Source organism: Eubalaena glacialis, chromosome 1, assembly GCF_028564815.1.
Source record: "Eubalaena glacialis isolate mEubGla1 chromosome 1, mEubGla1.1.hap2.+ XY, whole genome shotgun sequence".
NCBI classification, from domain to species: Eukaryota; Metazoa; Chordata; class Mammalia; order Artiodactyla; family Balaenidae; genus Eubalaena; species Eubalaena glacialis.
In genome coordinates this window covers 87,872,845-87,900,370 of record NC_083716.1, presented here as the reverse complement: position 1 = coordinate 87,900,370, position 27,526 = coordinate 87,872,845, and the positions used below count along the sequence as shown (strand labels likewise).

The 27,526-nt window shown below is 40.8% G+C and overlaps 1 protein-coding gene across 1 annotated transcript in view; it reads right to left on the bottom strand.

Annotated features, from left to right (window-relative positions):
• The window catches only part of PCNX2 (pecanex 2), a 303,741-nt gene extending 284,051 nt beyond the window's left edge, over window positions 1-19,690 (bottom strand). The window contains exon 1 of the mRNA XM_061182433.1: window positions 19,532-19,690. Coding sequence (XP_061038416.1) covers window positions 19,532-19,684 — 153 coding nt within the window. The 5' untranslated portion in view covers window positions 19,685-19,690. The remainder of the gene's footprint in view (window positions 1-19,531) is intronic.
• Between the last annotated feature and the right edge of the window lie 7,836 nt (window positions 19,691-27,526).

The window sequence follows — 27,526 nt, the reverse complement described above, 5'->3', positions numbered from 1 at the left end:
CTTGTTGCACATACTCCCTGCCAGGCACTGTGCTTGGCGCTGGGGAGAGAGCTGTGAACACAAATGCAAACAAACATCTGTCTTCAAGGGGCTTCCATGATAGCGCAGATTAATTACAACTAATTACAAAATTAATCTATTTTTGTCCAGCAAGGGGACCTAACCTAGTTTGGAGTGTCAGGGAATAATCCTGGAAGAAATGGCATTTAACTTGAGCACTGAAAGATGAACTAGAGTCACCCTGGAAGGGCGAGTGGGGAGACTTCAGGCAGTGGGAACAGTGCGCAAAAGCTAGCGTGGCCTCAGAGGGTGCAGCTGCCTGCACCATTGAGAGGGAGGAGGGATGGAGTGAGATGAGGCTGGAGAGACGGGAGGAGCAGATGACAGGATGCTGCTGGGCCATTTCAGTCCCCCCTCCATCCCAGCTGGGGGCCCTGCGTGCTAATCTCCCCACCTCTGCTCTACAGTTTTCAGGATAGTCCCTCTCAAGCACCCTTTTAATCACATCACTGCCCTATGCAAATACCTACACTTAACTCTCTCCAGCACTTCTTACACTAGTTCTAAACCTTTTCTGCTAAAGCCCTGCTGAGCCCCCAGACTCTTGATCACTAACAAGAGTATGCTCTGGTGTTCCCCACCAAGGGCAAAACCCCAAACCAAAGTGGCCTCAGGAGTAAACTACCTAGATGCCGAGATGAGGTTAAGATGGTGTACAAGCAATACAGAGTGACACGCAACCGAAGGGCTCTCTCAGGTAGACACTCCCACTGAGCGTGACGCCAGCCAGTGAGAGGTGGAGGACATCACGGGGGACGGGAGCTGTTGGCAAGGGCTTCGTGGGGAAGCTGGACGGCGAATATGGTGCAGGAAAATGGACAATGCAAGACATGGAGCAGGAATCTGGGTGAGGGCAGGTACGTACCCTTGGCACAGATGCGACAGGCGAAGCCACCAGAGTAGCTGGACTCAAGGGAAAGAGAAGATAATGAAATGCAGAGATACGCTTGAAGAGAAGGCCCACGTTGGAGGAAAAAGGGGCAATGAAGCCAAGGAAAGAACACAAAGAAGCAATGAATGACAAGGACATGAGGAGAGAAGTCAGGATACACCTTTCTTTGCAACATCACAGGTTATGTTTACCATTCTTCATTGATCAGTTGGTTGGTAAATGGTTTAGTGAATACTATGAGGTAAGCACTCTGATTTCCAAATCAGCTGTGATTTGTGCCACTCACAGAAGGTTCTCTCACTTTTATGGACTCTCCTTTCCGGTAATTATAACCCTTTTTTTTCGCTTTTGAGCTTTTTTTAATTGAAGTATAGTTGATTTACAATACTGTGTTATTTATAGGTGTACAGCAAAATTATATATATATATAATTTTTCAGATTCTTTTCCATTATAGGTTATTACAAGATATTGAATATAGTTCCCTGTGCTATACAGTAGGTCCTTGTTTTTTATCTATTTTTTTTATTATTGTTTCTTTTTTTTTTTTAATTGGGATATAGTTGTTTTACAATGTTGTGTTAGTTTTTACTGTACAGCGAAGTGGAGTTCCCTGTGTGTTTATCTATTTTATATATAGTGGTGTTTATATGTTAATCCCATACTCCTAATTTATCCCTCCCCCGCCTTTCCCCTTTCGTAACCGTAAGTTTGTTTTCTATGTCTGTGAGTCTTTTTCTGCTTTGTAAATAAGTTAATTTGTACTATTTTTTAGGTAAACTTCTTGAATGCAAGGGCTGAGTCTCCTCTTGTACATCCCATAGTCCCTGATCCACAGTCAGCATCACGGCCTTTCCTGGCTTCAGCAATTTTGTTGAGCCCTGACCTCCGTCACACACGTTTTCAAGGCTCCCAAACAGTGGCAAGGACAAACTGTGCTTTCCTCAGGAGCTGACAAAGCCAAGTGTGGGGAGAAGTCCCGGGAAGTCGCTGACTCACAGTGAGGAGTCGGGGCTCCCACACTGGCTGCTTGGTAAGTGCTCCTGAGATGACAAATATGGGGCTTGTGAGAGAGAGAGCATCCTGCAGCAGTGACGTCACGTCAGGAGACCAGCACCAAGAGACGCACCAGATGAGGGAAAGGGGGACCATGGGCCCCAATCTCATGAGTCAGAGCAAGGACAGGGCTTAAGGAATTGGGCCTGGTGGTGGGAATAGGGGGTGTACTTCTGCGCAAAGGGAGTGGAGATTGCTAGGAAGGGAAGATTTTCTGATAACCAAGGGATATGAGTAGGATGGTATGTCTCTTCCTTGGTGTCAACGCTGCTTCTTCAGTTCCTCACAGTTGGAGACACTGAGGCCCTCCCCTCCACCCCATCCTGGGGCTAACCACAGACTGGTCGCAGGCCTGGGGGCAAGTCTTGCTGCTGACATACCAGCTACGCCAGGGGGGAGAGCTGAGCCCTTTCGCATCCAGTACAGCTTCCGTGTGACAGCATTAATGTCTTGTCTTCCTATAGGATGCACTCCACTCCTAAATGCACAGCATTACGCTATAACCTCATGGGTGCTCAAACTGACCCACCTTGGGCCAGCGTCTACAAGTTTACCCCCCCACACAAGCCTTTCAACATGACCCTAGTATTCTGCAACAGCTTCTTTGACCTCAGGCTCCTCATGTACATTTTCTGGCCCAGACCTGGAATGGGCCACTTCTCCAAAGAGCCTTACTTCCTTTTAGAAGGAAATGGTGCTTAGAAACCAAAATCTGGGACTTCCCTGGTGATCCAGCAGCTGACTGCACGCTCCCAATGCAGGGGCCCCAGGTTCGATCCCTGGTCAGGGAACTAGATCCTGCATGCCACAACTAAAAAAGACCCCAGCTGCAGCAAGTAAAAAAAAAAAAAAAAAAAAAAAAAGATCCCACACATGGCAACGAAGATCCCACCTGCCACAACTAAGACCCAGCGCAGCCAGATAAATAAACAAATATTTTTTAAAAATAGAGACCAGAATCTGAGTGTGTGAGATTTGTACATCCTTATTGGGTTATCATTGCTTCCAGGTGGTTAGATAGACACAGCTAAAAAATAGATGCATTTTTTTTTTAGAAAAAATAAATCATGATTTCAGATGGGTATTTCCAATTCAAATGGAAGATTACAAAGTTCTAAGTAACTTCTGTGACTTGATTTGTACCTGTTTTCTCTTATTGCTGAAATCTTGATTCCTGAAAATATTAACATAATTTCTTATTGTCTTTATCTATCTATATATAATAATTTCAAAAAAATAATATAAAATCTTACTGATGACAATAAGGTAACCAAATGCAATTTAAGATTTTTTTGTGGTGTTCTTCATCTTTAGGTTATATCCCAGTAGGCCTAGAAACTCTGTGTTTAAAGTCATTTGAAATCTTTTTTGTTTGAGTATGCCACCAAACTACCAAACAAGATTCATTCCTTCTGGCCATCATCAAAAAATCTACAAACAATAAATGCTGGAGAGGGTGTGGAGAAAAGGGAACCCTCTTGCACTGTTAGTGGGAATGTAAATTGATACAGCCACTATGGAGGACTGGAGGTTCCTTATAAAACTAAAAACAGAACTACCATACGACCCAGCAATCCCACTACTGGGCATATACCCTGAGAAAACCATAATTCAAAAAGAGACATGTACCACAATGTTCACTGCAGCACTATTTACAATAGCCAGGACACGGAAACAACCTAAGTGTCCATCGACAGATGAATGGACAAAGAAGATGTGGCACATGTATACAATGGAATATTACTCAGCCATAAAAAGAAACGAAATTGAGTCATTTATAATGAGGTGGATGGACCTAGCGTCTGTCATACAGAGTGAAGTAAGTCAGAAAGAGAAAAACAAATACCATATGCTAACACATATATATGGACTCTAAAAAAAAAAAAAAAAGGTTCTAATGAACCTAGGGGCAGGACAGGAATAAAGACACAGACGTAGAGAATGGACTTGAGGACACGGGGAGGGGGAAGGGTAAGCTGGGACAAAGTGAGAGAGTAGCATTGACATATATGCACTACCAAATGTAAAATAGATTGCTAGTGGGAAGCAGCCGCATAGCACAGGGAGATCAGCTCTGTGCTTTGTGATCACCTAGAGGGGTGGGATAGGGAGGGTGGGAGGGAGACGCAAAAGGGAGGGGATATGGGGATATATGTATACATATAGCCGATTCACTTTGTTATACAGCAGAAACTAACACAACATTGTAAAGCAATTATACGCCAATAAAGATGTTATAAAAAAAAGATTCATTCCTTGTTTCCAGCTCTGTTGCCATCCCTAAGTCTTTCTATTTTCTTTACTTTTCTATTAGTTTTTTTTTTATTTATCCTTTTATTGTGTCTTCTTGAAAAAAAAACGCAACTAGATATATGCTTCTTATTTCCTTCCTCATTTTTAGTCTCATTTTAGCTTCTGCTTTTTTTCTACTTAATAATAGATCCTGGAGATCACTCTGCAGCAGTCTACTTTCCCATTCCCTTTTTCACAACTACAGTACTCCGAGATGTGGATGCATCATACATAATTCATTAACTCGTTCTCTATCAGTCGATACATGTTTCTAGTCTTTTGCTATCACAAATAGTGACTCATCTTGTACATATATCCCTCTGAATTTTTGGGAATGGTTATTTATTTAAAGCTCATTAGGTACTACCTTTTAAATCTCTGTAACCTAGATATTCCAAAATCACATTATTTTAATATGTACTTCTTGGACTGTTAGTAAAATAATCATTCATGTGTATATTTGATATATATATATATGTATGTGTGTATATATCTCTGTGTCAATTGTCTATTTATGTCACTTTTCAAGGTGTTTATAGTTTTCTTATTGATTCTTACTTATTCACAAGAGCCATGTAAAGATGGTCGGTTCCGTGAAGACAGGAACCGGGTCTGTCTTGTTCTCCATTTTACTCTCAATACCTAGCCTGGTATCCAGCAAATAGATGCTCAAAAATCTTGGTGAATAAATAAACATTTATGATAGTAATGTGTGTCTATATGTTGTAAATTTTTCTCAATTTAACAATTTTGCAACCTCAGGGAAGTTATTTAGGCTTCATAAATGTCCATTTCTTCCGTGAAATAGGAATATAGCTCCTAACAGGATTAATTAATTATTGTACTAATGCATTTTCTGGTACCTAATAAGCACCCAAATGCTAGTGTCATTTATCACCATCACCATCAACATCATCATCATCATCATCATTATCTACGTATCATTCATCAATACCATGGAACAATAAATTCAGATGTGGTGTTTTGAGGTGGGTAAAGAGCTACAGAGCAAATGTTTTTATTGCTTACCTAGACAGTCAGAAATGTTAATACATAATAAGAAAATATTATTATGAAATAAGCCAGACAATTGTTTTCTTGGTAAAATATTTGTTTCAGGGATTCCCAGGGATGTTTCTTATTTTCTGGGATTTTTATTCTTCCCCGATTATTAGGTATCGAGTTGTAGTCTTGAAAGGAAGAATAAATTATCAAAAGATAAGGAAAACCAATGGGAAATAAGTATTAGCTCTCTTGATTTTCTTTTGAGATGGTAAAGATTTGGAGAAAGGAACTAAAACATACACATAATCCAATATAGAAAATTCCTAAGGTCCCTCAGAGCCCCAAAACTTCTACATTTGTTTTCTATATTTAAGATCAGCCAATATCAATGAATGAGGTAAAGTCATTTTTATTTGAGCCAATGGTCTTTTCATTTTAAATCCAAGTTTCCCATGGTAGGGAAAAAAGTTGTATTTATTAAATAAATACCACAAAGAAAAAGATAATTGCCATCTAAGTAATAAAACAAAGGTTATCTTGGAAATGACAGCAAAATTTGAACTTTAAGGCAATTCAATACTAAGAGTAACACCTTGGTTTTCAAGCTCCATTTTTAATTATCTGGATCCAGGCCACCACACTGTGGTGAGTATATTGAAATGGGCCTGACCACAGACTGTTATATGCTCTACCAAAATTGTGTATCCCCGTATGAGTTAGATTTCATTAATGGGAAGAGTGAGTTGATTATCCACTGTGTACGAAGCATCACACCAGGGACCAAGGGGGAATTCAAATCACATCCCCAACCTCAAGATTCTTCCAAACTTCATGGAAGGATAAGCCTCCCTTGACTCCACATCTCTCTCCAGATACTGGATTTGTACTATTTCTCACTCCCTGCGTTAAAGAACTGTCTTTACAACCTGTCTTCATTCCTTCACCTCCCATTGCCTCTTAAACCCACAGCAATCTGGCTGCTACTCCCCAACACTCCACTGAAAATGTTCTTGTCAACGTCTCTAAAGACAACATTTTAATCCAATTTCAAAAATCAAATATAAAGAATTATTCCTAGGGACTTCCCTGGCGGTCCAGTGGGTAAGACTCTGCGCTCCCAGTGCAGAGGACCCGGGTTGGATCCCTGGTTGGGGAACTGGATCTCACATGCATGCCACAACTAAGAGTTTGCATGCCACAACTAAGAAGTCCACATGCCGCAACGAAGATCCTGCAACTAAGACCCAGCACAGCCAAAATAAATAAATTAAATAAATAATAAATAAATAAAATAAGTATTTTTAAAAAAGGAATTAATCCTATACAAATATTGAATCATTACATCATAAACCATAATCTAATGTGATGTTATATGTCAATTATATCTCAATAATAAATTTTTTAAATAATTAATCCAAGTAACTTTAGAAAACAACACTCTCACAGCACATTATTGCTGTATTCTTAAAATAATAATAATAATAACAACAAAAACACAAAACAATCTTGAACTTAACCAAAAGATTTTCTTTTGGTGGAGGTATGGGAGTAGTAATTCCTGTGCATATTTTAGGATTGAAAAAATGATATTGTTGGGAACCAGAGTTCTCACTGTGGGAAAAAAGGAGATACAAATGTGGAGCAGGTGAAGGAGAAGAAGAATCCTTTAACTTGGATCAGATTATAAAGGTTTCAGAACAACTCTCAGTAGATGACCGCTAGATAGATAGGTAGATATGCTCCCCTAGTTCTGTCTACTGAAAGGGCCTAGAAGCAAAGACAACCCCAAAGCAATAAATATAACTATGGTTTCACCAAATCTTGGATTCCAAATGCCATTTCCCACCAAAAGGATCAGGGCTCCTTAGAGTAATGACTGGTTTTTCCAGGGCTGGGGTAGAAAATGTATAAGCTAAGTGTGGACTAACTTGTTGGGCTAGAAAGCAAGAAAGTGCTCAAAAGCTGATGAGGACATATCCAAAGGACTCAAAAACTGCTGGAAAAAGGTACCACTTGCCAAATTTTGGGTAAACTTAATATCAGAAAGACTGGGGAGAGTTGCAGGATACAAGATGAATGTACAGAAATCTGTTGCTTTTCTATACACTAATAATGAACTATCACAAAGAGAAATTAAGGAAACAATCCCCTTTACAATCACATCAAAAAGAATAAAATACCTAAGAATAAACTTAACCAAGGAGGTGAAAGACCTAGACCCTAGAAACTATAAAATATTGATGAAGGAATTTGAAAATGATCAAAAGACATGGAAAGATATTGTGTGTTCTTGGATTGAAAGAATTCATATTATGAAAATGTCCATACTACCCAAAACAATCAACAGATTTCATGCAATTCCTATCAAAATACCCATGACATTTTTCACAGAACTAGAACAGACAATCCTAAAATTCATATGGAACCATGAAAACCCCAAATTGCCAAAGCAATCTTTGCAGAAAAAAGAGCAAAGCTGGAGGTATCACACTCCCTGACTTTAGACTATACTACAAAGCTGCAGTAATTAAAACAGCATGGTACTGGCACAAAAACAGACACACAGATCAATGGAACAGAATAGACAGCCCAGAAGTAAACCTACACACTTGAACTATGACAAAAGAGGAAAGAATACACAATGGAGAAAAGACAGTCTCTTCTGCTGAGAAAACTGGACAGCCAAATGTTCTAAGAATGAGATTAGAACATTTCCTCACACGATATGTGAAAATAAACCCCTAATGGGGAGTTCCCTGGTGGGCTAGTGGTTAGGATTCCGGGCTTTCACTGATGTGGCCCAGTTCAATCCCTGGCAGGTGAACTGAGATCCCACAAGCCACATGGTGCAGCCAAAAAATAACGAAACAAAAACAAAAAAACAAAACAAACAAACAAACAAAAAACTCAAAGTGGATTAAAAACCTAAGTGTAAGACCTGAAACCATAAAATTCCTGGAAGAAAACATATGCAGAACACTCTTTGACATAAATAGTGGCAATAGTTTTTGGATCTGTCTCCTAAGGCAAAAGAAATAAAAGCAAAAATAAACAAATGGGACCAAATTAAACTTGAAGGCTTTTGCACAGCAAAAGAAACCACTGTCAAAACAAAAAGACAACCTACAGGATAGGAGAAAATATTTGCAAACAATGTGACCGACAAGGGGTTAATATCTAAAATATACAAACAGCTCATACAACTCAATATCAAAAAACAAACACACAAAAAATCCAATCAAAAAATGGGCAGAAGACCTAAATAGACACTTTTCCAAAGAAGATATACAGATGGCCAACAGGCACATGAAAAGATGCTCGTCATTGCTACTTATTAGAGAAACACAAATTAAAACCATAAAGAGATTATCACCTCACACCTGTCAGAATGACCATCATCAAAAAGTCCACAAATAACAAATGCTGGAGAGGATGTGGAGAAAAGGGAACTGTTGTACACTGTTGGTGAAAATGTAAATTCATGCATCCACTATGGAAAACAGTATGGAGGTTCCTCAAAAACCTAAAAATAGAACTACCATATGATCCAGCAATTCAATTCCTGGGTACATATCTGAAAAAAACAACTTGAAAAGATATATGCAGTCCAATGTTCATAGCAGCACTGCTTACAATAGCCAAGATACAGAAGCAATCTAAATGTCCATCGACGGATAAATGAATAAAGAAGATGTGGGTGTGTGTGTGGGTGTGTGTGTGTGTATAATGGAATATTACTCAGCCATAAAAAGAATGAAATTCTGCCATTTGCAATAAGGTAGATGGACCTAGAGTGTATTACGCTTAGTGAAATAAGTCAGACAGAGAAAGATAAATACTGTATATAATTTTATGTGGAATCTGAAAAATAAAACAAATGAATGTATATAGCAAAGCAGAAACAAACTCACAGACATAGAGAACAAACTAGTGGTTACCAGTGGGGAGAGGGAAGGGGAGGGGCAAGTTAAGGGTAGGGGATTAAGAGATATAAACAACTACGTGTAAAATAGTTAAGCAACAAGGATATATTGTACAGCACAGGGAATTACAGCCATTATTTTGTAGTAACTTTTAATGGAATATAATCTGTAAAAACACTGAATCACTACGCTGTACACCTGAAACGAAAATAAAATTGTAAATCAACTATACTTCTATTTAAAAAAATCTGGTTTGGAGATAAATAAAATATTTAAATTAAAAAAAAATGATGATAGGAATGAATAATATCCATTGAATAAAAAAAAAAGAATCTATGAGACCACACTAACAAACACAACAAAACTACAAGGCAGGGGGAAAAGGACAGCTTTTCTTCACAGAAGAATACCTATGAATAAATAGAAAATCACCATTTTGCAGCCATCATTTTGGTAATTATTTTAGGTAAGTCATCATCAATTTTTGGTACAACCATGAGTAAAAATTTGGGGGGAATACAATAGCATGTACAGTCTCCAGGTTTCCCCTCCCAGATTATTTGTTAAATACAAGAGGAAATTGGGTACCTTTACCACAGAGAAATCTGGCCAACACCATCTTGACCAATGACCAAACTTATTGGCACCACCAATGGGGGAATGACATTGGGTGCCTCTGATGTGATACAGGACAAGAACACATCACTTAGGTAGTATTCATGCCAAAAAATGCATATCAGACACCTAATCTCAAGGATACAATAAAAAAATCCAAATTGTGGGACATTCTGCAAAACAACTTTTATTGCCACAAAAGAAAAAAAAAACTTGAAGAACGTGTTCTAGAATAAAGGACAATTCAGAGACATGACAACTAAAAGCAATGCATGATCCTCGATTGAATCTTAGATCCAGAAAAACAAAACAAAAAGCTCAGCTACGCTGGACATCATTAGCATAACTGGGGAAATCTGCATGAGAACTATGTGTTAGACAATAGCATTACATCAATGTTCATTTTTGAGTGTGATGATTATGTGGGAGAATGTCCTTTTCCTTAAGAGACACCTGATGAAGTTTCTAGGGGGAAAGTGTATTGATGTTTGCAATTTATTCTCAAATGATTCAGCAAAATTTTAAATGTATAAACATATAAGAGAGTGATGAAGCAAATGTGGCAAAACATTAAGAACTGGTGAATCGAAGTGAAGGGTATATGGTATTCATTGTGTTATATTTACAACTTCTCTGTAGACTAGAAATTTTTCAAAAATAAAAATTGGGGTATAAAAAATAATATCCTACTTCAAACTTGACCAAAAAGGAACTCATCAATGTGTCTTACCATACTGAGACTGAAACTCAAACTCCATCTCTTGGTCTACCATCTTTGCTTGACGAGCTACTAATCATTCATCAGGTTCCAGATTAGAAGTTATTTCCTTTGGAAAGCCTTCCTAAACACCAAAGCCAGGATAAGGTCTTTACTGTATAGCACCTTGTACTTCCCTTGTAATAACAGTAATCATTGTGTTATTCATGTCTGTTTACCTTTACCTGTTAACTTAATAAGGAGAGATACCAATCTATCTTTTGCCTGTTGTTTCCCCAATATCCAGCCAAACACCTGGCACTCAGTCTGTTGTTGTAGACATAAGTGTTGTCCAACAAATAGGTCCAGTTCTTCCCTGGACACACAGTAGGGACTGTACTTTTCCCTCCCCTTGGGTAGATGTGACCATGCAACTTGCCCTAACAAAGATGTCTGAGTGCAAGAGGTATCTGCCGTTTCCAGGTGGGAGCTTCAAGAGTTAGTCCATGCTTCTCACCCTCTCTCTCCATCCACCATGGTGACTGGCAATGGTCAGGGTAATGGGGTGAGGATGGTGGGGAGCAGAGCCCCTAACTACCCAAATTGGGGGTTCTATCAGCCTAGACACCTACATGCCTGTGATGAGCAGGACCCCCTGCTAACCATGCTCCCCTTCCCCCACTAACCATGTTGGACACATAATATGAATAAAAAATAAATAAACTTGGTAAAACCAATGAGATTCTGAGGCTATTTGTTATATCAGCACAAATCAGCATCTCCTGACTGATATATATGTGTTCAAATACTGAATGAAACAATTCAAATAGCCAAATGTTAGCACTAGGTTTAAAATCATCTGAAAAACTTAAATATTCTTCAAGGAGACAGGTCAAATAAATCACCCTTTACTCACAAAGTGGAATACCATGCTGACCTTAAAAATAATGAAGAAGACCTTTATGTAATGCTCTCTGAGAAAAAGTAGAAAAGGTAAAGTGGAAAAAACAAGGATATGTACAGATACATGGTTGCATACGTATACAACAAAATAGTCAACTGAGGGCTTCCCTGGTGGCGCAGTGGTTGAGAATCTGCCTGCCAATGCGGGGGACACGGGTTCGAGCCCTGGTCTGGGAAGATCCCACATGCCGCGGAGCAACTAGGCCCGTGAGCCACAACTACTGAGCCTGCGCGTCTGGAGCCTGTGCTCCGCAACAAGAGAGGCCGCGATAGTGAGAGGCCCGTGCACCGCGATGAAGAGTGGCCCCCACTTCCGCAACTAGAGAAAGCCCTCGCACAGAAACGAAGACCCAAGACAGCCAAAAATAAATAAATAAATAAATAAATAAATAAAAATAGTCAACTGAAAGTGTTGACCAAAGAGCCAATGTGGGATAGATATTAGATTTCAGTGCAACTTCTGGGACAAACCACATCCAGAGGCTTCTACATGGGTCATGACAATGAGCGAGACGACCCTAACATCCCTCACCAAAAGCGAGGACGTAATAGAGTCCAGAATGAGAGGACCTGTGAAGACCGTTGGAGGGGACCATGGTGTTCAGTGAGCCCTGTGTCTCTCTCCCCCAGAGTCAAGAGGAAGGCTTCAGTGGGGCCGCTCAAAGACTTACTATGTGTCCCCAACAATTTGGGCAGGGAGTCTGATGCCTGGTTCTTCCCAGAAGAGCTAAAAGATGAGAGACTGGCTGGCTAGCTGCTCGGATGGAGGGATGCAGGAGAAGTTGCTAGGCTGGGGTTGACCTGCTCTTCCAGAGTCTGTTCGGGGACAGAATACGTGAGTGTTTGCATGGACCGTGTGTGCAAACATCCCAGGAGTTCGCTTTAGAGGTCCAAAAGGGCGCTGGAGCAGAGGAAAGCTGGGGTGGACCACCACATGCCAAGGAACTATGGAAGGAATAAGCAACCAGGTGGGATAGAGAGGCAGCAGCCCTCCTCCAAGAAACTGTGGGTGGGAGAGCCGTGGAAAGGAGAACAGGGTCTCTGCAGGACATGTGGAAGGACCTCGCCAGAAGCAGTCAGCTGGGAACGTGAGCCATGCTTCAAGAGCCGGGAGCCAGCTTACCACCATGCCCGTCAACAAAGCACTTTCCTGCTCTTCAATGCCAAAGGCATCGGAACATTAGCCAGTGTGTGAGGGAAAAGAGTGAAAAAGGACCATGCCATCCTCATACCCCTTCCTGCTTGGACCACCATATGGAAACAGACATTCTGAAATCCCAATCAAGTCTGTGCTTTGTTACTTAAAGCAACTAGAAGACTTTGTATTACCTGTGACCTGAAGTCCTGGGGCTTGCACGTTTTTATCTAAGAGTAGAGAAAGAACTCCTCTACAGAGCAAATTGAAAGGGACGGTGGACGACAAAGAAGGCTGCTTTGGGATTAAACCTAGCAGCCCCACATCACACTTCCACTCACGCGTGTATAAAATGTCACTGGAAGAACACACAAGAGACTGTGTGTGGTGGCTGCCTCTTGAATGAGGTACTAGAGACAAGTGTGGGAGGAAAGTTAACTTTTCCTACATACTTCTTTGCACCTGTTCAGTTTCTGGATCTCTTCATGCCAATGTGCAGAAAATAGACGGTCCTGTTGTGAAATTACCTGTATTCAACGTGGTGTGGCCGAGGGGCTACCAGCGCCAACTGCTTGGCCTCTAATTCTGGTTCGGTCACGACTAGCCATGGATCCTGAAGCTTGTTAACCAACCTCGCCATGCCAGTTTCATCAACTGTAAATTGGGAATAATGACAGTGCCTCTCTGGGTTACTGTGAGAAAGATATGCTTTAGCTCGACAGTGCCTCTCTGGGTTACTGTGAGAAAGATATGCTTTAGCTCGACAGTGCCTCTCTGGGTTACTGTGAGAAAGATATGCTTTAGCTCATGCCAAGCTCTTTTAACAGTGCCAGTCTATCTGTGCTCAGTGAGTGTTGGCTGTTATTATTACCTGTAATAATAATAATAATGATGATGATGTTAAAGGGGACAATCCATCAGAAGAAAAGGAAAAAATCTGAATACCATTAAGAACTAGTCCATTTTTTACTGTCATGGGATGTAGAAAAGAGATTTAGAGTAGATAAAATGGGAATAAAGTTGGGTGGCTTGTAAAAGGAATCATCTGAGAGACCAAATGGTTAAAATCAGAAAACGATAATCACCTGATAAGTATCACCTTCCATATAAAATAAATCACACCATCCTGCAATCCCACTCCTGGGCATATACCCAGACAAAACTACAATTCAAAAAGACACATGCACCCCTACGTTCACGGCAGCACCATTCACAACAGCCAAAACATGAAACAACAATATTTCAATTTTTTAAAAAAATTTAAGTAAATAAATAAATCATACCAAGCCTATTAAACAAAGTATTAGACATTACAATTGCAAAAATAACAGTATATCTAAGGAGAGCAGCATCCAAATAAAACTAGTCACTAACTGGGAGAAATTAAGGGAAGTGCCAGTGAGGTCAGAGACATAAATTTAACCACCAGAAAATCAGTCATGAACTTGCAATACTAGAACGGAAAGGAAAGGGGGAAAGAGTACTCTTTTTGGAGAGTGCTGCGGAGGCCGACATCCTAGAACAAGGCAGGTACCGGTTCTTTTGTCACAGACACAAAACACAACTGGCCGGCAGACGACCATGTGTCTAAATGGCAGAAGATGAGGGGAAGCAAAAGGAATTTTGCAGGAGGGGGGCAACGTCACTCAAGAAAGGCCATATTGAAGAGATTGAAGACCACTGCCCTAGGATGCCCTAGGGAGGGGGACATCCCTGGGAGAAGCGCTTGCACCAGGAAAGCAAAGTCCCCACGGAGCCAAGCCCTTCATACACACAGCCCAAAGAACCATCTGGAGCAGCAAAATTTTTAAGACAACCGCGTGGGACGGCATTCAGCCCGAGGCTGGAAGCCCAGGGCCCGGGGAAGAATGCCTTCAAGCATCCCTAAGCTGCAGCCCTTGCACTTCGAACCCACTCTGTTTCAGACAGGCGAGGGAAGGAGGAAGGAAATTCAGACATTCAAGTGGATTATGGGAAAGTGGGGCGCATCATGTATCTCAGTGTGAGAATAAATAAGGTCCCCACAAGTAGAAGGACCAGACAACAAGCTTCTCGGAATCAAAGGAGACAAAGTATAGACCATGTGATTCAACGGCAGAAACAGCCTTTCTCAGGAAGAAGTTGAATATGAGTGCTAGGATTGACCAGGGTGAGAGCTACGCTTTTGGGACCAGCGATGTACCGAGCAGTCCAACAAAGTAACAGCAATCAAACGGACCAGCCAGGCCTGCTGTGTCAGGCTGTGCAGGCTGCATCCTGCCCAAAGGCCTCCAGCTGACAGGGTCAAATGGTGGCTGAACTCCAGTCCCCAGGTCCTGAGCCAGGAAAGGGTGTCTTTTTGGACAGACCACCTTTCCATAATTCACATAAACTCATCTTCTACGTTAGAAGTAGGAGTGAAAAAAGGGGTGGCCAAAGACATACAAGACCTAAAGAAAAATAGTTATGTACCCCAATGGTGAGTGGCCACAGACCGTGATAAAGAGTCACCAACTAGGCGTGACAATGACAGCTAGTGCGTGCAGAGCACCCACTGTATATCTGGCGCTACGTGGCCCTGTGACAGGTAATCCCATTTTATTATAATTATAGCAATTAGAAATGATGTGGTTCTTATCAAAAAAGTCTCCAAGGCTAAATTAAAAAGCAGAACTGGAAACACAGCAAGTCTGGCTAACAGACAAGAAAATCAGAGGAAACATAAAGCTACAGCCATAAAATAAAGGACAGGTTTTCTGTGTGAAAATCATATATAACGTTGCCCCGCACAGGGTCTTGAAGAATGTGAAGGCTCCACCCCATTTTTTCCACTACTCAGGTTGACCTTACTACCACCAGTATGATCAGAACTTCCCTTGATGAGGGGTCACTGTTTCAGGGAGTTCAGATGCCCTCATGCACAGCAGGTCAGCAGCGCAGTGCTCTGACAAGGCCACAGACTTGTCAACAACAGGATCTCAGTTAAAATTCCGAATTTCACTACCCTTACTTAGATGGTCTTGAGCAAGTAACCCACTCCCTCTGGATCTCAGTTGCTTAAATCTATAAAGCAAAACTCGCTATCCCCATTTTGCAGATGAGAAAACTGAGGCCCGGAGAAGTGAAGAGACTTGCACAAGATCACACAACTGATAGGTAGTAGAGCAGGGGCGTCTTTTGACACTAGCCTGGTGCTGTCAGAACTTCTTAAGGGTCAGAATCATGCCCGGGATGCTCCTGTCCTAAAGCTCTACATGAATCTCTGTTGGTTATCTCAAAATAATAAGTACAAGACCATGTGTAATAAATGAAAGGTTAAACATCTCTGATGACAAATGCATCTTTCAGTTGGTCCAAATTAAAAGTACGCTGATATGGGACTTCCCTGGTGGCACAGTGGTTAAGACTCTGCGTTCCCAATGCAGGGGGCCCAGGTTCGATCCCTGGTCCGGGAACTAGATCCCACATGCCTGCTGCAACTAAGAGTTCACATGGGGCTTCCCTGGTGGCGCAGTGGTTGAGAATCCACCTGCCAATGCAGGGGACACAGGTTCGAGCCCTAGTCTGGGAAGATCCCACATGCCGCGGAGCAACTAGGCCCATGAGCCACAATTACTGAGCCTGCGCGTCTGGAGGCTGTGCTCCGCAACAAGAGAGGCCGCGATAGTGAGAGGCCCGCGCACCGTGATGAAGAGTGGCCCCCGCTCGCCACAACTAGAGAAAGCCCTCGCACAGAAACCAAGACCCAACACAGTCAAAAATTAATTAATTAATTAATTAATTAATTAAAAAAAAAAAAAAGAGTTCACATGCCACAACTAAGAAGCCAGTGAGCCGCAACTAAGGAGCCCACCTGCCACAACTAAGCAGCCCACCTGCCGCAACTAAGACCCAGCGCAACCAAGTAAATAAATAATTTTTTTTTAAACAAGTAGGCCGATAATAAAACAAAGTAAAACTCTTTCCAAATTATCTATATAGACCTAATGTTTTTAGGTACGTACTTTTGAGCATTTCTCGAAAATATATAGCTTATAAATGCTAATAAATAACCTATTTTCCTATTTTCCAACCAGACCTAAGTAAATGCTGGGGCTTAGAGATCAGTTTGCCTCAATAATTAACAATAAAATTTTAATTTACGTATTCAAGGTCCCCATTAAATAAAAGGGTGGATTCTCCCGGCAGTGGAACTGTCTTGATTAAACATGTTTAATCAAATTGTGCAAAACCCAGACAAGTTCAGGGCCCCTTAAATAACAGAACTTCAGCAAGCAGCCAGGGATCTTTTTGGACCAAGTTCTCAAAAGCGGAACAAACTGAGAAAGGTGTTAAAAATCACAGGCAGCATTGAAGTGCAGAAAAATATATTTAGGCATCAAAACCCAGAGAACAGAACCCTGCATTGGGGAAGAAGGGTCTTTTATTTCTAAGGTTATTTTCAGAGACCGGAAGACCAGAGCAAGAAAAGGACTACCTGCATTTTTTTCAATAAGATAGGCTATATGTTAAAAAGCAGCCATGTAATAAATGCACTCACATAAAATGACTCTGTAATCGTTAAAAGCACACTGGCATAAAAATATAGAAATTTTAGTATAACTGGTTTGATGTAAGAATTAAAGTATTTAAGGTATCAGTTTTTGGCTTTCTAAACTCTTGAGATTTAGCCAAAAATTATTTTGAAATAGCATTAAAGAGGAGCTTAACTAAGGACAATTTCCTATTTACAAATATAAAGTAGAAATCAAGCTACTCAATGAAGCATAATTAGGTAGAAATTAAGGGTTCCGAGCATATGCATACATCAAATCTTAAAAGGAGTTATGTAAAAATGAGCCCGTACTCATAAAAAAACATCTGCAGGGATAGACATTAAATGTTACTCTGGTTGTTGCTGAGGAGTGCGATTAGATCATTATCAGGAAATACTCAAAATATGTTGTGAGGTAGACAACCTAATGCTGGTTGGAAGAGAAAGAGAGGCACGTTGATTTTATTTCTACCAGTTTATTGTGTGTGAGATCATTGTGAGACAAATGCAGGGCACTTTGCTAGGTACAACAAGGAAAACCAAGATGAATCAACAAAATCGAAAACCACGTCCTGAAAAAATCAAAAAGCTCACGACCCAGGAGTAGAGGTAAATACATGTTCCAACAACGAAGTACAGAATTCAAAATGTGCCATAGTACTGACATGAAATACAGAATGGTATTAGGGCAAGAGAGAAGAGAAATTAATTCTAGGTAAGTGGGATCAGGGAAGTCTAGACAGAGATGGCCTTTCCAGTGGGCTTTCGATTTTGGCAAGTGAATGATGGGGAAAAAATAAAGTCAGTACTGAGAAGTACTTTCATTCATTCATTCAATCAACTGTTCATTAATTCATTCAGTTCTCTATTCATTAATTCATTCATTCGATCCTCCTATGCACCCTATAAGGCAGGTACTCTTAGTCCTGCTTTACACACCAGAAAGCTCAAGCTTGCTTGAGCTCACACAACCAGTTAGCAGAAGAACCAAGACTGAACCCAAGCTTGTGTTCCTCTTCTCTCTGCTGGCTGCCCCTCTAGACAAAGAGAAAACATTGGGCCCCATAGGCTAAGGAAACAGGAGGAACAGGGTCACAGAAGAGAGGAAACTTACATTTATTAAAAAGAAACCAGTTATTAAAGGGTCTCCATGGATTAGCCTGTATGAAGTGCTTTTTACATGAAATTTACTTATTTTTCCCATGAAATGGTCATTATCACATCTATTTTAAGGATGACAAAACTAAGATTTAGATAGGTCAACTATCAGGTCAAACAGCTAATAAGTAGCAAAAACGGAAATTTACACCAGGTCTGAGTCCAATCCCAGGTCAAGCCAGAAAGATGGGTAGCTTTATGTGCTTATTTAATCCCCAAAACAACACTTCACATCTGGTCCTAGTGTTTTTCTCATTTCACAGGTAAGAAAATTTAAAAACTCAGATAAGGTAAAAGTAACTCGCCCAAGGTCAAAGAACTGGCAAGAGGTGAACCCAAAATTTAATGTAGGCAGCCTGACTTCAGAGCCAGAATTCTGATCCTGTGTATAAACTACCAGAAAGACACTAAATGGGAGCCAAATCACAGACAACCTCTGATGTCAAACTGGGACTCTGTCAGCCATGCAAACTCACTGAAGATTTTTGCTGTGGAGAACATGATCAAGTTATGTTTTAGGAATAAAGACCTTCAACAGACATATCAAAATTAGATTCTTAACATTTACTATGACACGGAGCACCCTGCTTGTAGAGCTTTTCAAATAAGGTTAAACACTGTTTCAATAAGGTTTGTTTACCTAAGAAAGTGTAGTTACTCAGCGAGCACTCAACGGTGTAACCTCACTAAAGGGTCAAATAAATTACATTAGATTGATCCATCATTACATTTTTCTACAGATCTCTTTACACAGTGATCTGGAAATTGCAAATTGAGCAACTGATCATTGAACCTGCCTTCCCAAAGCAAAACAAGAAAGGAGGAAAGGGGGTAAAAGATCAACAACGGAAACAGGTTTGCTTTTAACATTTCATTTTGCCTTTTGCCTATCATGCACAGCAGCCTCTACCAAACATTATCACAAGGTACCCAGCCGAGGGGCCTGGGACTGTGCACGTACAAAACAGGTTCAACCTTCCACAGCGACACGCAGAGCCTGACTCATCGGCACAGCTGGCATCAATTCTTAATGAGTCCCAGGGCCTCCAAAGTCCTTCCTACTTCTTTTTCCTGCCGGAGAGCCCCTTCTCCTTTCCCTTTACTTTCTCTGTCCCAAATTCCTGAAGACCCTCCCCATCCCGCATCTTAGGGAATCACTGCCCATCCTTTCCATCCCGAGGCAGACTCGGAGGTTCCCCCAGGGCTTGAACGCCGCCACTCACCAGGTGCAGGGCCAGCGGCAGCAGCAGCAGGAACAGCCACAGGTAGAGGTGGAAGCTGTTAGTGAACTTGCTCTGATCCGGGTCGTGGTACCAGCCGCCGGTGAGCGCGGCCCACACGCCCTGCCGAAGCAGCTGCAGCACCCGGGACCCCATGCCTGCGCCCCGGGGCCGGCGCGCGCCGCGCGGCCCGCTGCCAGCCGTCCGCCGCCCGGACGCCTTCAGCTTTAACACGCGGGGCCTCGCGCGGCGTCACCGACGCCGCCGCCGCCGCCGCTGCCGCCCCCTCCGGCTCCTTCCGCCCCACCACCGAAGCTCCAACTGCGCTTCTGCCCGCACCCGCGCACCGCGGCGCCGCAGCCGGCTGCTGCCACCGGGCAGGTGGACGCCATGTCCGAGGGAGGAAGGATTTTCCCATGGTGCTCAGAGGCGGCTGCTGGGCGGATGCTCCAGAGGCCCCTCCCAGCGCCCGCCTAGACTCACTCCACCGGCCTTCCTTGGTGGAGGGCGGCGAGAGGGTAGCGAGGGCGAGAAGAATTTCCGAGTCCCTCCAGCCTCTTCTTTTACCTCTGACAGCTCCCCCCGCCCCAACCTTTTCACCTCATCCTCCTATTAGGGAGCGTGGAAAGCTTAAAAATCAAAGATGTTCTCAGGCAGAAGAGACAAACCAGGACATGGTCCTTTGCCTTTTCCTTTTTTTGCAGCCTGCACCAAAATAGTTATGTAACTCCAGCTCCTGTCACACATCACTCAATGTAATTTCTTGCCCTGAGCACTGCCTGCACAGCTTCATTCTCCTTAACTGACTGCTGAGCCCAGACGTTCTACTGGCTAAGCTCTACCTGCGCCCTTGACCCTGATCTCTTTCCTCCCTGACCTTTTCTCCTCTGCCCTGCTGTTGTCCAGCCTGGCAGATAACGAAAATAACCACCTTTCGGGAATAATTTCAGGAGCCTCAGTTAGGCTACCTGCCTTTGTATATGTTTCCTAGAACATAATCCCAGGCATCAATCGGGTATACTGTTTAGATAGGAAGACCCACTAGAAGGTATCATTGAACTAATAATTTTTAAGCTTTTATAGTAGAGAAATTTCAGATTCTCTTCTGAAAGCAGGTTTTCGACAGGGAAGAAGTAAAGAGGAACTTACTTTCTTAGAATGAGGAAAGGAAGCTCTCATTATTAGTAACTGATAACCTAAAGTAAATGAGCTTCATGTTGTTGAAGAGAGCAGGCTTTGGGACGCATGGAGATAAAAGGGAACGTGTCTCCCTTAGGTATGAGCAGCGAAAGCCTTGTGTGAGTTAGGGCCTTTGGGGAAGAACAGGGATTAGAAAGACGCCATGATCGCCAACCATGCCTTTTCTGCATCATGCTTACCTCACCTGATATGTGCACCTGTATATGCCCCGGCCATGCTCTGGTCTGCAGCAGCTTTTGCTCTTGGCCGCCTTAGGCAGGCCCAGTAAAGGCATAAGCCTCCTTATGCGGAAATGAAACCAGGGGAGGGCCATCCTGAGGAGCAGGTCTGGGACGTGGAAGTCCAGTGTCACACTGGTGTGTAAGCCTTCAGCTTTAACCACTCTTTAACCTACTCAGCATATTCATGTGCAGGAATGACTAACCAACATATAATAACACTGCTTTCTGTACTGAAAGAATCATTTTCTCAAAGGTACAGAGGATGCTTCTTTTTATATGGGCTCATCGCTTGAAACCTACCAGGCACTCTATACATGTTTAATGAATGAATCAATCAGTCAATCAATCAACTCCACAGAAAAGACCCACATTAAAGGATTACTCTCATGTGCTTGGGTCCAGAGGAAATAGGTCCATTCTTCATTCCACTGAAGGAATGCCTTTATTCATTCGTGCCTGATTCATCAGGATATTTATTGAGCACCTTCTGTGTGCCAGGCATTTTGTTGAAGGAGAGAAAGCGAATATAAAAAATATATAGTCGCTACCATGAAGGAGTTCACAGACTACAAGGGGAGACAGGCAAACCAACAAAGACTTGCAATTAAATGTGCTGTATGCTACAATGGAATTGAATATATGTCTCCTCTTGGAGATGCCCATATGGAAGGCATACTGCTGGAAGGTACGTCCTGCCCACCATCCCTATGCTAGGAGCCACTTCAAGGATGCAGCCTTGAGAGAGTAATGTGTGGTTGAGACCATATGGACTGTATACCTGACTGAACCCCATTAAGGCCTCTATATAAACTGTTTAAGTTTCTGGCGGGCAGACGTGGAGATCTACCTGTCTTGTGGCCACCCAAGACAAGCCTCATATGTAAGTTCTCTTGCTTCTGAAACCTGCCACCTACCAATCAGGAGTGGCTGCCTCTTTCTTCATCTCTTTCTTGGCTTCTTTTGGATGGATTATGTTTTATTATTGAAACTTTTTATATTACCTTGAAAGTCATAAACCTGTAAACCTTTTTTTTAAAGAGGTCAGAAATATAAAGTAAGGTATTTCTTTTTTTTTAATTTATTTATTTTATTTATTTATTTTTGGCTGCGTTGGGTCTTCGTTGCTGCGCGCGGGCTTTCTCTAGTTGCGATGAGCGGAGGCTTCTCTTCGTTGCGGTGCGCGGGCTTCTCATTGCAATGGCTTCTCTTGTTGTGGAGTATGGGCTCTAGGTGCACGGGCTTCAGTAGTTGCGGCGTGTGGGCTCAGTAGTTGTGGTGCACGGGCTTAGTTGCTCCACGGTATGTGGGATCTTCCCAGACCAGGGCTCAAACCCGTGTCCCCTGCATTGGCAGGCGGATTCTTAACCACTGTGCCACCAGGGAAATCCTAAAGTAAGGTATTTCTAACAGAGGTAGAATTATACAGTAGAGAGGATAACGTCAGGACATGGAGGACACACGTGGAGAAGGAGCACAGAGGAGTGCAGGCGTAGGGTAGGTCCTTTGTGTAGGAGTCGGAGGTGAAGCAGAGATTATTTATAATGATGCAGGGATTTCATAGAGCATCCATAAAGAATTTGGAGAGAGCAGAGAAAAGATAGGCTAATCCTCAGTCAGTAGGCATGAAGAAGTATGGAAATAAGGACAACAAGACTGCATTTAGGAAAAATTCCTAATGAATAGAATACTAACCCTTCACTCCAAGATCATTTGAGATTTTCCCAAATATGCCTCATTCTGCCTAAGAGTAAACATATAATGTAAAACACATTTTTGGTTCTTTTAACTGCATATTATAACTCAAACAGTCAAGTTTGAAGTAGAAGACACCAGTTATTATTATTGTTATTGTTGTTATTGTTGAAAAAAGTGAAGAAAAAAAGCAGAGTGGCCTTTACTCATTTGTAGCACTAGGTGGCACCAGAGCGCTGCATCAGATGCAGTAAAATACAGCCCGTTGCTGACACAGCAAAGCAAGAAAAGACGTTAAACAAGGGTGAATTCAATACTCTGGAAAGCTTGCCTCCAAAATGACACTTCTTCTTTCACCTGATTAGTTTGTTCATGTCTTCTGAAGGCCACTGTGGCCTTTATTTATCTAAAACAATTTTTTAACCTTATATACAAATTAGTGTCCCTGAAGAACAGAATAGAAATAGGACCCAAAGTGTATTCTAAAATCTAATTTTAAAACTTTTCAGAAATAAAAGAGGACTTTACCTAAACATTAAAAGGGTGCCTCATGCCCCTACCCCCAAAATGACAAAAAAAAAAATTAACATTAAGATAGATCCTAGGGCAACTGACATCTCCAATCAGAGCAGGACCTTGGTGAACTCACTCTCCCACAAAAGCAATGAAAATACAGGCAGAGCAACTAAGAACAATCATTTCAGAACCCTAAAAATTAACCAAAGCCATAGATTGAACTGCAAATCATCCATCCAAGAGGAACTATTGAACTTAGGTAAGACAGTAGGGTCTGTGACATTTTAACAGGGGCTCTTCTCACCCCTCCTCCATCCCAAGCTCAGTGACCCACCCTACAGAACCCTATGGAAAGATAAAAGGGTGTCTTTAGGCTGAAATTAAACGACACTAGACAATAACTCCAATCCACACAAAGCAATAACGAGCACCCGTAAAGGTAACTATGCAAGTACATATAAAAAAAGTACAAATATATTTTTGTTTATAACCCCTCTATTCTTACATCTGCTTGTAAACACAACTGCATAAAGCAAGAATTCCTGTCCAGTTATTCTTTTAATAAGCAAGATATACATTTTTATTCTGTGAAGTGACTAGATTTTGGGAGTTTACTTGTTACTGCAGCACAGCCTACCCTAACACAGAAATTATTACCTTGAAATAGTGTACAAATGTAATAAAACCTAAAATAGTCGGCATTGGCTTAGCAGCTGTTGAGCAAGGAAACATCTTGCAGGCTGGAAAGATGGAGACCCAAGTTATGCAGCATTAAATTATTTGGTAAAAGTGTCCTCTTCAGGGACTCAGATGACCTACCAACAGCTACTGAGCCTATGACTCTGGAGAAAAAAATTGGGAAAGAAAAAAAGAAAGAATGTGTGTGCATATTGACTGTTCCTGGTTCCATTTAGCAAAAAATAATTGAATGATTTCAAAGCAGAACACCAGGGCCCTGAATGGCCTCAGCACGGTGTAGCTGATTCACCAGCCTAAATGCCTGCTTCTTACTTGGAAATAAATTACAATAGAAATAAATTAATTTCTATTGCGTTGTTACCAAAATGGGGGATCCATTTGCTACTGCAGCTTAGCCTACCCTAATTAACACAAGAAACAATGAAAATAAATTAAGCATTGAACTCAAGGAAAAGAATAACAACAACAAACCCAAGGAAAGCAGATGGAAAATAGTGATGAGTATAAATGCAGAGATTAATCATTAGAAAAAAGAAAAACAATAGAACTAATAAATAAATACAAAAGCACAAAAGTTTTGTTAGGGGAAGGGCAATAAAATAGATAAATCAGTAGCTCATCTGAACAGAAGCAAAGATAGAAAGCATAAATAGACAAAAAGAGATAAAAAGGAGAAAAGAAAGAAATTTAAATAATCATAAGAGAATACTTTGCTACAGAGTATGTAAATAAATGTGGGAACCTAGGTGAAATGGGTAATTATCGAGGAAAATTTAAATTACCAAATCTCACCCCAGAAGAGAGAAAATCTAAAGCAAACAATGACCTTACGGAAGAAATAGAGAATATTATAAAAATGGTACACATTCAAGAAGCACTAGACCCAAACTCTTGCAAAGCAGATTTGTACATAAACTTTTATGAGACAGGTAATTCCAGTGTAATTTAAACTGTTTCAGAACACTGAAAAAGAAGAAAGACATTTCCAAATCCTTTACATGAAGGTAACATAACATACATTCCAAAAATCAAATAAAATGTCATAACTGTACCCAATCACGAGGATGCATATGCATGCAAAAATCCAAATTAAATATTAGCAAAGTGAATGCAGCAACACATAAAAACCAAAGGGAGATTCATTCCAGGGATACAAAGATGATTCATCACCTAAAGGGTACCCATTAAAGGAGGTAAATTTAGGATGTCCGTTATCAAAATCATTATTTCATGTGGTCTGGGAACACTGGTCAAAGTATTAGAGAAGATATCCACATGACGAAAACCTTAAAGAGCTATCAAAGGACACAAGCAAACAAAAATACTAAACAAATGGAAGGGCATAGAAAGTTGTGAGCCTGGAAGATTCAATGTTACAAAGTCTTGGTGAATTAGTTTGCAACCCCTATCATGATCCCAATTTAGGAAACCCAAAGGAACAAACTAAAAATACACGCCACAACAGGGATGAATCTTAACGAATACAAGCTTACTGAGTACCATAAGCTCAGAAGAGTACACACAATCTGATTCCATTTCTATAAAATTTGAAGAGAGGGAAACCTAATTTATGATGTTGAGACAGTGATGGAAGGAAGAGCAAGGAGTTCCTGGGTTTCTACTGGTGCTCTGTTTCCTGATCTGGGTGCTGCTTACACATATGATGTTAGTTTGTGTTCCGTATAGATAAATAAGAAGAATTGCCAGGAAAATTCTGGAAACGAATATTAGTGAGGAGGATTAGTCCTAGCCGATACTATAATATTGTGGTCCTAGGGCACAAGTAGACAGAAATGTCAGTGAGCTAGAAGGATGGAGGGGGGTCGGGGGCAGGGGGGAACACTAAACAAAAACTTATGGAAAATCATTTTCAAGAATTAAGGAAGTCTTTTCTACTATGACGTGGAATCCATAAAGGAAAAGATTCAACTACATAGAAGTGAAAAGAAAAAGAAAAGAAAACATCTTCGTTAAAAAAAAAAATCACAGATAAACCATAATGGAAAAGATTATTAAAAAATTATATGTATATGTATAACTGAATCACTTTTCTGTACAACAGAAATTAACACAGCATTGTAAATCAACTATCCTTCAATTAAATAAGTAAATAAAAATAAAGTGTTCAACAACAGCAAAAAAAAAATCACACAAAGAGAAAAAATCTAGACACACCAGTAAAAATATGCGCACCTCATATTTAAGTCATATAGATAAGTCATTTAATACACACAGACCTCCTAAAAATCAACAAGAAATAAGACAAGACCAACCAAAAATGGACAAAGGGAAAGAACAGATAGTTCACAGAAGGGTTAATTCAAATGACTCAAATGTCTGAAAAGATGTCAGTCTCAGTCACAGTAAGAAAATATTTTTTAAAATATGGCTGCAAAAATAATTAGAACACACACACAGAGCAGATTTTCTAGCCTCTTTCTAGATGGATTCTAAACATGGAAAATATTAAAAGATGGAGACAACTAGTCAAGGGAATAATAAACCGCTAAAAGAATATTAGTTTCACTTGAAAAAGCAGACTTAGAATCCATCAAAGTAGGAAAAATAAGGTTTCCAGTACCAAACTTAAAATTAAGGAAAATCAATATCCAGTATAACTGGAAGCTGGGGCTCAGATTCTACCTGTTGAATATACCATAATTTGTTTATATTTTTTTAAGATGTTAAATTTCTAATCTTTGAGAGGCTGCATTTGTGTTTTTTTTTAATGGTATTCTTACTGTTATTATAGAAAACCAGTTTGCCCAAGAGCGTTATTAGATAAGAAAATCCTCCCTGAAATAGATACTCCCTAGAGGATTTCCCTCACTGAACCCTCAACTCTATCAAGTGACTTGAGAAAAGATTAGGAAGACTTCAAATAATCCTGTATGTAGCAACCACAAAACAATACTTGACATTTACAGGACACATTTCAGTTTTCAAAGTACTTCACATTCATCAGCTCCTTCAGGATAATAAAACCAACCTAAAAGGTAACAATAACACCCAGAAAATCAGGAAGTTCACATGATGACGCAGATGCTGTGGCTTTGGGCCCTGGAAATTCTTACAGAGATTAAAACTAACACTGAGGCAGGAGAAATGGTGGCAGCAGGAATGGATGGAAGCAGGGTACTTATAACTGGTACGTTCCACCTTTGTGTTTAGAGGAAGAAAAGGTCAGCTGGGTTGATTTAAGAGTTCTGAAGAAATTTCAACAGAGATTTAAAAAGACTTAGAGAAAGAGATTACTTCATGAAAGAACCTTGAACCATGTAGATGAGTGCTGAATTAGCATATGCTGAAAGCAGTAATTAAGAAAAAAAATTCTTGGATTTATTTAGTGTTTTTCTTCTAAGAATTTCAAAAGAGCTGTTTAATTTTGTTATCATTAATTCTCATGGTACTCATCATATTCTTAAGCGAGTATGTTAATATTCCTCTAATTTTATATGTAGATTAAAAAATTGGGCTGTTGAAACCAAAGCTCAAGGTCTCTAAAAAGGTCAGTGGTGTAAATTTGTTGTGTGTCTCAGTCTATTTTAGGAAGGTTAGACCCCCAAGATAGATCTGATGTGCAGGAAACCATCATTTCCATAGAATGAATAAAAGAGCACAACAGAGTAAATTTGTTCAGAGTAGAAAAGTCAGCTCACAAAAACAGACC